Raw genomic sequence first — 12,156 nt, 5'->3', positions numbered from 1 at the left:
TTATTTACGTTTTAGAATGCACTGGGGAAAAAAACATGTGTCCTTGTCTTGCATAGGAATTGTGAATGATAGGCAACATTTCTTTAAAAGTGCAGTTTCTCTTAAATGCTCTTTCAGCAGTTTGCTCATTAAACATTGATTCTGTTGCTGCTGTGTTGTGTAATATACTCGGTTATAAATGAGAGCTACATTTTAATCTTTAAATCATAACGGCTTTAAAATACCTGTTTATATATGTATATATATATATATATATATATATATGTATATATATATATATATATATATATATATATATATATATATAATGATTTTAATTTTGGAAATCTTTGTTTCACAGGGACACTATGTCGTTTAGTGCTGTTATTTTTCCCCCCCACACATTTAAGAAAAAAGAAAGACACTAACCCTATTTTCTGTGACGGTCAGAGCGGCTTTGGACCGTGCCGAAGTGCTGCTGTCCATGAAGAGAGGAATGGTGCGTCTGGACAACGTGTGGGGAGTGGGAGGCGGCCTCAAACCTGTCAAACATCTCGTCAAAGAGGTACGATAACCAAAGTGTTATTTTGATATCAAACGTGAGGCAAAAACATGCAAGCATGTCCTTTTTTTAGAAAATGTGTGCAGAAGACCAAATACTATCGTCTTAGCGGCGTGCAACTTGTCAGGTTCCACTGCACAGGTGCAAAACAGCCGTAATATTCTCCATAGGTGACACTTAAGTGTGTGGACTGGTTGACAGAGTTTAGTGTTGACATTATGTAAGACAAACAGAAGGCGTTCTGGCCTTTGCAGCGCTCCTTCCCCACAGGGATGTGTGTATTCTCAACGTGGGGGCGCACATTAGCCTGACAAAAACACACAATTCATGCATACGGCTGCACACCGTGGCTGTCTTTTCACTCATTTTATTTCATAAGATGGATTTTCTGGAATTTTTAATGCAGCCACATGTGGGTGTTGTCTCGCGAAGTAAATAAAGGAAGAAGGTTACGCAACCGTGAAGATGAGCTTTTAAGGAAGGAGAGTGCGTCGACAGTTTGCACTCAGTTGTGTCTTTGTGTCTGACTTTGCTTCACTACCTAAATGTCTGCAGCTTCTGCACTCTCCACCTCAGACTACTTTCCTTTACATTTGTTAGTGTATGTAAAAATATGCACTACAACCACATAATTTCCCCATTGTGGGATGAATTAAAGTATATCCTAAAATCAGGGCACTTCAAATGGGGCAGAATTAAATGAATAAAGACACATTTAAATAATTGCTTACATGTCATTAATTAAAATTGAACTAAAATGCAAAAATGTGTCATTAAATGTAGTTTAATGATAATGTGTATGTATATCATACTTGCCAACCTTGAGACCTCCGAATTCGGGAGATGGGGGCGGGGGGTGTGGGGTTGAGGTGGCCGGGGTTTGGTGGTACGGGGGTTGTATATTGTAGCGTCCCTGAAGAGTTAGTGCTGCAAGGGGTTCTGGGTATTTGTTCTGTTGTGTTTATGTTGTGTTACGGTGCGGATGTTCTCCCGAAACGTGTTTGTCATTCTTGTTTGGTGGGGGTTCACAGTGTGGCGCATATTTGTAACAGTGTTAAAGTTGTTTATACGGCCACCCTCAGTGTGACCTGTATGGCTGTTGATCAAGTATGCTTTGCATTCACTTATGTGTGTGTAAAAGCCGCATACATTATGTGACTGGGCCAGCATGCTGTTAGTATGTAGGAAAAGCGGACGTGACCACAGGTTGTAGAGGACGCTAAAGGCAGTGCCTTTAAGGCACGCCCCCAATATTGTTGTCCGGGTGGAAATCGGGAGAAATTTGGGAGAATGGTTGCCCCAGGAGATTTTCGGGAGGGGCACTGAAATTCGGGAGTCTCCCGGGAAAATCGGGAGGGTTGGCAAGTATGATGTATATATGTTTTTTAATGTATTTAATTATTTTAAAATGTAAGTAATAGTTTCAATATTAACTAATTCACAATGTAATTATATAGGCAGCACGGTGGAGGAGGGGTTAGTGCATCTGCCTCACTATACGAAGGTCCTGAGTAGTCTTGGGTTCAATCCCGGGCTCGGGATCTTTTTGTGTGGAGTTTGCATGTTCTCCCCGTGACTGCGTGGGTTCCCTCCGGGTACTCCGGCTTTTTCCCACCTCCAAAGACATGCACCTGGGGATAGGTTGATTGGCAACACTAAATTGGCCCTAGTGTGTGGATGTGAGTGTGAATGTTGTCTGTCTATCTGTGTTGGCCCTGCGATGAGGTGGCGACCTGTCCAGGGTGTACCCCGCCTTCCGCCCGATTGTAGCTGAGATAGGCCCCAGCGCCCCCCATGACCCCAAAAGGGAATAAGCGGCAGAAAATAGATGGATGGATGGATGTTTTATGTGTCATGTTTTAATAAATGAATTCATGATTTAATTATTTCACTGTTTAATTATTCATGTATTTCATTAATCTGTGTGGCAGCGCTTCATAAATGTATTTTATCTGTCAAACTCACCCATCAAAGTCAGGGGGCGGGACTGGCACAAATCTAGTCAAATGATTGCATAGGTCTGAAAATAAATGAATAAAGTGCTGCCACACAGGTTTAATGATTAAAAGAAATAATTCAGGAAATTGTGGAATGATTAAACCATTAAATTATTAATTATGATCTCGAGAAATTAATCCACGCTTTTATCTCGACTCGCCTTGACTACTGCAACGCCCTGTATGTAGGCATTAGCCAGGCCTCCCTCGCCCGCCTGCAGCTCGTGCAGAACTCTGCTGCTCGTCTGCTAACACAGACCCGCAGACGTGAGCACATCACCCCTATATTAGCGTCCCTTCACTGGCTCCCTGTGCGTTATCGAATCAATTTTAAACTCCTTTTATTTGTTTTTAAATGTCTAAACAACCTCGCGCCAACCTATCTCTCCGACCTCCTTCAGCCTTACTGCCCCACCCGATCCTTAAGATCAGCCGATCAGCTGCTGTTGACGGTCCCTGACACAAGGCTGAAGCTTAGAGGTGACAGAGCTTTCGCCGTTGCTGCTCCCAATCTCTGGAACAACCTACCTCTGAGTATTAGACAAGCCTCCTCTCTTCCTGTTTTTAAATCTCTCTTAAAAACGTACTTTTATTCCATGGCTTTTAACACTGAGTGATATCCATCCTGCAATGGCGCCCCATAATACACATGCTGTGAACCTGTTTTTATGTTTTTATTTATTCTATTTTATTTATTTATATTTTATCGTGTTTTGTTTGTGTTGTGTTGTGTTTGCTCGGTACTCGTATTATCTTTTAACCTGCCCATTGTACAGCACTTTGGCTACCCCTGTGGTAAATTTTAAATGTGCTTTATAAATAAAGTTGATTTGATTTGATTAATTAAAACATTAAATAATTTAATTGTGAAATAAATAATTGAATTAAAAAATAAATACATAATTAATTAAATATTTTAAATACATTTTAAAAAAGTATTAATTATGAACACATTTATGACATTTTTTAAAGATGTATTTATTTATTTCATCCTGTCTCGTTTGACCGTGCATACTTTCCCAACTGTGATGATGACTTTTCTTCTTGTGTCAGATTAATCTTCTGCTGAAGGAGTACCTGACCTCAGGAGACGTGTCGGAGGCGGAGCGCTGCCTACGAGAATTGGAGGTCCCCCACTTTCACCATGAGCTGGTCTATGAGGTATCAAAACACAAGGCTAACATGCTGACCAACAACCCATAATGTCACAGTCATAGAGGTTTCAGTTTAACAAGATCGCTCTTTGGCGTTTCTAATATTCAGTCCTCTCGTGTACTGTAAATAAGACCTCCCAAAAGTTGGAAGCAGTTGGAAGTATGATGCGGTGCAGTTGTACACCACTGTAAACTACTACCACAGTGACTAACTCATTTTGTAATCAATAACTTTCTGACAGGTGTCCGTCAAAGCCGACAAAAAGACCATTTTCTAGTGTTTGATAAAATTACATTGCGCCAGTGTATCTAATCAAGTGTCTGGTATGTTGGCGCACAGAACAGCAGGGAAAAAAATATATTCCTATTGTTCAGTTTTCTGCCAAGGACATGGTGTGTGTTTTTTTGGCAGGGACGAAACTCCCTTTGCGGATGTATGAGCCCATTTTGATCAATCCAAAATAAATCGGGAACATTGTGTGGCGTCGTCTTTGCCTAACGATGTAACTGTAATTTTGGGAGTGGGTGTTTCTGAATAATAATTTGAAGTAGCTCTGAAATACTTCTCAATGTATACAGTACTATGCAAAGGCCCCCCCAGTAAATGTGTTGTTTTCGCGATGGAAAACGTGACTATAATTACCATTGAGGTAAATAATGAATAATTTGTAAATAATGAAAAAAATAATAAGCCGGACCCACTAAATTTTAGGGAAAAAAATGTTTGCCCATATTTTAGCCCCATTTTATGGTCTTCACATCAAACTATAACCTGAATAATACATTAGGTCGTTTAACAGTTTGTAGTGTGATATGTATATTCCATCCATCCATTTGCTACCGCGTGTCCCTTTTGGGGACGCGGGGGGTGCTGGAGCTATCTCGGCTGCATTCGGGCGGAAGGCGGTGTACACCCTGGACAAGTCGCCACCTCATCGAAGGGCCAACACAGATAGACAACATTCACACACTAGGGCCAACTTAGTGTTGCCAATCAACCTATCCCCAGGTGCATGTTTTTGGAGGCGGGAGGAAGCCGGAGTACCCGGAGGGAACCCACGCAGTCACGGGGAGAACATGCAAACTCCACACGGAAAGATCCCGAGCCCAGGATTGAATTCAGGACCTTCGTATTGTGAGGCACATGCAATAACCCCTGTTCCACCGTGCTGCCCGTGATATGTATCTTAAATGACAAAATACAAAAAACCTCTTCTTATTTAGTCTAACGATTGTACTCATGTGAAAGATTTTTATGCACAATTCTGCATTCTTTGGATTCATACACATGCATGAATGCAGGGGGCGCATGAATTCCATTGGTGAGCATGACGGTCCCTTTGTCCCTCATCTTGGAACATCCTCCCAACACACTGTCTGTATGCGGGGTTCTTTGTCCGACGATTCGACTGCAAGATCAAACTCTTCCGAGTCGAAGCTTCGAATAGTAACCTTTCTTAGGCACACAATCAATCAATCAATCAATCAATCAATCAATCAATGTTTATTTATATAGCCCTAAATCACAAGTGTCTCAAAGGGCTGCACAAGCCACAACGACATCCTCGGTACAAAGCCCACATAAGGGCAAGGAAAAACTCACCCCAGTGGGACGTCGATGTGAATGACTATGAGAAACCTTGGAGAGGACCGCATATGTGGGTAACCCCCCCCCCTCTAGGGGAGACCGAAAGCAATGGATGTCGAGTGGGTCTGACATAATATTGTGAGAGTCCAGTCCATAGTGGATTCAACATAATAGTAAGAGTCCAGTCCATAGTGGGGCCAGCAGGACACCATCCCGAGCGGAGACGGGTCAGCAGCCATCCATCCATCACTGTAGCAATTCAATGAGACTTCACTGCCATCGGACCAACCTAATATATAACAATAATAATAATAATAGTAATAATAATATGGAGGTTTGTACATGCAAAAAACAATCAAGTGGTGCCAAAAAACATCTCCAAGAAAGTCAGAGCTTTTCTTTCTGTCACTCAAAAACCAGTGACCTGGAGATAATTAGCTTTTAGCACCAGATATAATCCAAATATAATTTTACTATGTCTCCACAACTCCGAGAGGGAGTGGTAAAAAATGGGTGATGAATGGGTAATCAATGAAGTCAATGAGTCATCAAACAAGCCAAGCAGCTTATACATTAGATATACAGTCGTGGTCAAAAGTTTACATACACTTGTAAAGAAAATAATGACATGGCTGTCTTAGAGTTTCCAATAATTTCTACAACTCTTATTTTTTTGTGATAAAGTGATTTGAGCACATACTTGTTGGTCACAAAAAGACATTCATGAAGTTTGGTTCTTTTATGAGTTTATTATGGGTCTACTGAAAATGTGACCAAATCTGCTGGGTCAAAAGTATACATACAGCAATGTTAATATTTGCTTACATGTCCCTTGGCAAGTTTCACTGAAATAAGGCGCTTTTGGTAGCCATCCACAAGCTTCTGGCAAGCTTCTGGTTGAATTTTTGACCACTCCTCTTGACAAAATTGGTGCAGTTCAGCTAAATTTGTTGGTTTTCTGACATGGACTTGTTTCTTCAGCATTGTCCACACGTTTAAATCAGGGCTTTGGGAAGGCCATTCTAAAACCTTAATTCTAGCCTGATTTAGCCATTCCTTTAGCACTTTTAATGTGTGTTTGGGGTCATTGTTCTGTTGGAACACCCAAATGCGCCCAAGACCCAACCTCCGGGCTGATGATTTTAGGTTGTCCTGAAGAATTTGGAGGTAATCCTCCTTTTTCATTGTCCGATTTACTCTCTGTAAAGCACCAGTTCCATTGGCAGCAAAACAAGGTGTTCCTGGGATTAAAGGTCTTCACCTTTTCTCCTCCAAACATATTGCTGGGTATTGTGGCTAAACAGCTCATTTTTTGTTTCATCTGACATCCCATGGACAAAGATAAGACCTGTAGGAAAGTTCTGTGGAAAACATGACACTAAAATGGATAAATATTGTCTTTTAAAAAAATTTTCTCCCAAAAATTTTATGAAAAGGGAGGATTTGTTAATTCATAATCAACATCTGTTTGGGTTATATTAGAATTATTACCCATGTTACTTTTGTTGAACCTAACCAGTTTTGTTATACACGATATTAGGGCTGCACCTATTGATTATTGTAGTAGTCAACAATCTATCGATTCGTTTGTTCGATTAATCGAGTTATCGGACAAAACACATTTTTTCGTCTGAATGCGTATTTGAAGGAGAATGAAATGAAAAATGTTTTTGCTTGTCATAACCTTCATTCTTTTCTAATAAATGCATAATATTGAAATCGCATTTGTGCATTAATACAGATTAAAAATGTAACACTTTGCTATTCGCTGCCACACAGATCACGGCGCACACACACACCACCGCTCTTATGTGCACTTATTGTAGAAACTATGTCCGCGTTTTTAAAATTGCTGCCACTCAATGTGGTCCGGATTTTATATATTTTTTATTAGACTCATTCAACGATTCATCAAAGCAACAGAATATAAATAAGAGTGTTACACTACACAATGAAAAAAATTATGTTTATTAGCATGAACCAGCCTCTCTTAAGTAACATCCTCATCATGTCATCCCTGATCAATAAAGCAACAACGCATGTGGCAGCTTTTGTGCTAAGCTCGAACTGCAACACATGACACACATTTTGCCTTTTTAGGCTATAGTAATGGTGCTGGAGTCCAAAGGGGACACTGCGAGCCATATGATGATAAAGCTGCTGCAGTCCTTCTGGAAAACAGGCCTCATCACTGTGGACCAGATGAACAGGGTCAGTATATTCTTGTGTGAATATGGAATCGCTCTGTAACGCGTCTCATCGAATAACACGCTCTTCGACACGTTTTACTTCTCCGCAGGGCTTCCAGCGCGTCTACGATGAGCTGCCCGAAATAAACCTCGACGTTCCACACGCCCACTCCATCATGGAGACGTTTGTGGACCTCTGCTACCAGGAATCTGTTATCACCAAGCAGCTAAGAGACGACTGCCCCTCCAGGTTTGTCACTGCTACATTCAAATCCAACAAGTCCACCGTTTTAACTTAAGAATTTGGCTAGTTTAGTCGTGAAAAATTCTGAATTGGAGAGCAAATGACATGACTTAATACCAAGAGTGTCCACACTTTTTCCAATAAGGACCACTTGAAAGAATGAAGGATATGAGTTAGGGATGTCCGATAATGGCTTTTTTGCCGATATCCGATATTCCGATTTTGTCCAACTCTTTAATTACCGATACCGATATCAACCGATATATACAGTCGTGGAATTAACACATTATTATGCCTAATTTGGACAACCAGGTATGGTGAAGATAAGGTACTTTTAAATTTTTTTTATAAAATAAGTTAAATAAATTAAAAACATTTTCTTGAATAAAAAAGAAAGTAAAACAATATAAAACAGTTACATAGAAACTAGTAATTAATGAAAATTAACTGTTAAAGATTAGTACTATTAGTGGACCAGCAGCACACACAATCATGTGTGCTTACGGACTGTATCCCTTGCAGACTGTATTGATATATATTGATATATAATGTAGGAACCAGAATATTAATAAGAAAGAAACAACCCTTTTGTGTGAATGGGGGAGGGAGGGGTTTTGGGTTGGTGCACTAATTGTAAGTGTATCTTGTGTTTTTTTATGTTGATTTAATAAAAAATAAAAAAACCATACCGATAATTTAAAAAAAACCGATACCGATAATTTCCGATATTACATTTTAACGCATTTATCGGCCGATAATATCGGCAGGCTGATATTATCGGACATCTCTAGTGTGAGTTTATTTATTTGATAACATTAACCCAGTGTCGGTTAAGATATGATAAGCTATAAAATAGGTGGGGGAAAAAAATGTCAGTAGTGGTGTTTGAAATCTTGCTTTATTCTTTCATTTTGACCTGAAATATACAATTTATCTTTCCTAAATGATCACAATAAACCTGTATGATCAAATTAATCCTGCAATAATAATATACACAATGCTTAGCAAATGTAAGGTTTATGACAGGAATGGTAATTACGAAAAACACCTATTTGTCTGTAATAGTTATTACATAACAATAAAATTACATTTTATTACTAAAATATCATTATTATTATTATTGTTTATGATAATAGTGTTCATTGTAATAATTGTAGTGCTAATGCATACAATAATTAGTAATTAGTAAATATATGGGGCGGTATAGCTCGGTTGGTAGAGTGGTCGTGCCAGCAACTTGAGGGTTCCAGGTTCGATCCCCGCTTGCGCCATCCTAGTCACTGCCGTTGTGTCCTTGGGCAAGACACTTTACCCACCTGCTCCCAGTGCCACCCACACTGGCTTAAATGTAACTTAGATATTGGGTTTCACTATGTAAAAGCGCTTTGAGTCACTAGAGAAAAGCGCTATATAAATATAATTCACTTCACTTTAATAACATGAACAATATTATTTTTAATGATAATATTAACTGTAATGATGATGATGATAACAACAGTAATTGTTTTAACAAAAACCTTTTTGCAAATATAAAAGGACATTATAATTTCTGGTTTAATTTGTCAAATTATGGTTAATAAATAAGTGAATTTTACAGTTTTTTTATGAAGACCAAATGAGAATATTTCTAAATTCCAGGGAAAATATAATAATTTGGGTAACCATGTGTGAATAATTAAACACAATGAATACGAAAACCTAAATGAATAACATGAACATCTTTATTGCCAAACAAGCTTTTGAGAGATTTCTAAAATATACATTTTTGTTTTTGATGACCAGTGGCATCAATAGGTTTGCTAAGCACTACATATTTATTATGATGGGTGTATTCAAAAAACATATTTTTTGAAATATATTAAATGTAAATTCTGTCATCAAAATAAATACATCTGTTATATGCGACCGTCATACATGCCAAATATGCATTTGTTTATGTAGAGTATGACTCCTTAAAGACTTTAATTGTAAATGTATCATTATTATATATACATATATTTATCTTACAGATTGAATACAGAAAGTTAACAAAAGTATTAGTAATAGCTGTTAAACGGAGAAGGAGTAGGATTAAATAAACAGTGCTTCTTCCTGCTCCTTTTTGGACATGCTGAACTTGGTGTGACACTGTAAATATGCCTTAAAAATGCTGTTATCTCGATTCCACGTTTGACATAAACATAAAAAGCATTTTTCCATACAAATACGTCCTCTGAGACTGAAGACTTACAGTATTCCAGTGGTTCTTAAACCTCAGAAAACACGTAGTTCTCCAAGTACCACCATCATTACCAACATTAAAATGCAGTAGCAAATCAGGTCTAAATATTCATTAAAAACAAGGCAGAGGGTTTATTTACCAAATATATTTAATATCGTTGGTCATTGTAACATTACACACAGTTTGAACAGTCAGTGTTTAAATATTTACTTAAATGATTATTTAGTGCGTCTGCCTCACAATACGAAGGTCCTGAGTAGTCGTGAGTTCAATTCCGGCCTCGGGATCTTTCTGTGTGGAGTTTGCATGTTCTCCCCGTGACTGTGTGGGTTCCCTCCGGGTACTCCGGCTTCCTCCCACCTCCAAAAACATGCACCTGGGGATAAGTTGATTGGCAACACTAAATTTGCCATAGTGTGTGAATGTGAGTGTGAATGTTGTCTGTCTATCCGTGCTGGCCCTGCGATGAGGTTGCGACTTGTCCAGGGTGTACCCCGCCTTCCGCCCGATTGCAGCTGAGATAGGCTCCAGCGCCCCCCGCAACCCCGAAGGGAATAAGCGGTAGAAAATGGATGGATGGATGGATTTTTTGGCATACCACTAGATGAGCAGTTTTTCTAAAAACAAAGGATTAAAGACTTTTAACCCACAAATGCTCCTAATGCACAATAATAGCCATGCTGTTTGATCATTGCATCATGTCCATCATTCATTTTCTACCGCTTGTCCCTTTTGGGGTGACGGGGGGGGGGGGGGGGGGGTGCTGGAGCCTATCTCAGCTGCATTCAGGCGGAAGGCGGCGTACACCCTGGACAAGTCGCCACCTCATCGCAGGGCCAATACAGATAGACAGACAACATTCACACTCACATTCACACTCTAGGGCCAATTTAGTGTTGCCAATCATGTAAAACCTCTTATTTACTATGTACAGTACATTAGGTTCCTGCAACATGCTTTTCATATTTTGCTCCACCAGAGGGCGGAAGCGTTTCGTAAGCGAAGGCGACGGAGGCGTGATTAAAAACTAATCCACGCAATGAAGACACAACTCAGGAGGAGGAGAGGTAGTACGGGATACCTCTGTGTATAATCTGGACAGGAGGCTGCAAGTTCCTCCCTTGATGACATCATCATCATCATCATCACACAGCTTTTGGTGAAAGGAGACCTAAGAGCTCCCCTTTCCCTTCATCTTGTTCATCACTCTTTTTGAGCTTTTTTTTGTAAGAATGATCATATTTTTGGGGGGTTGAGTCCCTCACACCTCTCTTGTTACCCAGCGTTTTTGTACCTGGTAAATAATTCAAATCACAGCTTCAAAAGACGGGAAGCGGACCTATTGGGTGTGTTGGAGATAAACAAGGGTGTTTTTCCTTTTGCATTGCTTCACCAAATGTAACTTATCAGGTTTTATTAAATGGACAAAGCACTTAAAAGAAAACATCCTATCCAGTCAGTGAGCACTTTGTAATGCAGCTCACCAAAAAGGATCAAAGCATCGTATTTTTTCCAACCCCAAATTCGATCAAGTGCTTGTAAATTTTTTTTTTTTTTTTTTTTGCAAAGCAAAAGGTGTTTGGGCGGTGATTTGAATATCTTGCATCAGGGGACACTTATTGCAAGAACGTTCTGAAAATGACAATACATTGGGTGTGTGGTGTTAAAAGGCTGGGGGAGATGAGCAAGTCAGCAGGTAAATGCAAAGCAAGAGAGAACCAGGCTGGAAAGTGTTTAAACATGCAATCTGTTCATGTCCGTGCGTTGGCAAAAAGCCTTTTGGTTCTGTTCAACATTCAGACTTCATTGCTTTTCTGTCTGTATCCGTTTTACTCGTTGACCAAAGTTTATGTACAAAAAATGTTATTTCATTCATTAAAAAGGCAACACAAGAATGTTTCAGTATTATTTGGTTCTTGGAAAATATAATCTGTAAAATATTTGTAAAAAGGAATTTTGGACATGTGTAGTAGAACATGTGGATACAAATCATGTTATTTATTCAAGGATACTATTAAACTGATCAAAGGGGGTAAAACATTTAAAAATATTTAAATTTATAAAAATATGAATATGTAAATATTTTTTTCAAAATCAAGTATTTTGCCATGATAAATGTAGTATGTGTGTGTGTGTGTGTATATATATATATATATATATATATATATATATATAATTTATTTATTTATTTATATATATATATATATATATATTTATTTATT

The 12,156-nt window shown here is 38.9% G+C and overlaps 1 protein-coding gene across 1 annotated transcript in view; it reads left to right on the top strand.

Annotated features, from left to right (window-relative positions):
• The window catches only part of pdcd4a (programmed cell death 4a), a 40,299-nt gene extending 28,470 nt beyond the window's left edge, over positions 1-11,829 (top strand). The window contains exons 7-11 of the mRNA XM_061984030.1: positions 430-544; positions 3,592-3,699; positions 7,381-7,491; positions 7,580-7,719; positions 10,914-11,829. Coding sequence (XP_061840014.1) covers positions 430-544; positions 3,592-3,699; positions 7,381-7,491; positions 7,580-7,719; positions 10,914-10,965 — 526 coding nt within the window. The 3' untranslated portion in view covers positions 10,966-11,829. The remainder of the gene's footprint in view (positions 1-429; positions 545-3,591; positions 3,700-7,380; positions 7,492-7,579; positions 7,720-10,913) is intronic.
• The last annotated feature ends 327 nt before the right edge of the window (positions 11,830-12,156 follow it).

This window comes from Nerophis lumbriciformis, linkage group LG25, assembly GCF_033978685.3.
Source record: "Nerophis lumbriciformis linkage group LG25, RoL_Nlum_v2.1, whole genome shotgun sequence".
NCBI classification, from domain to species: domain Eukaryota; kingdom Metazoa; phylum Chordata; class Actinopteri; order Syngnathiformes; family Syngnathidae; genus Nerophis; species Nerophis lumbriciformis.
Note: the sequence above shows the minus strand (reverse complement) of the source record. Positions and strands in the feature narration are given on the sequence as shown.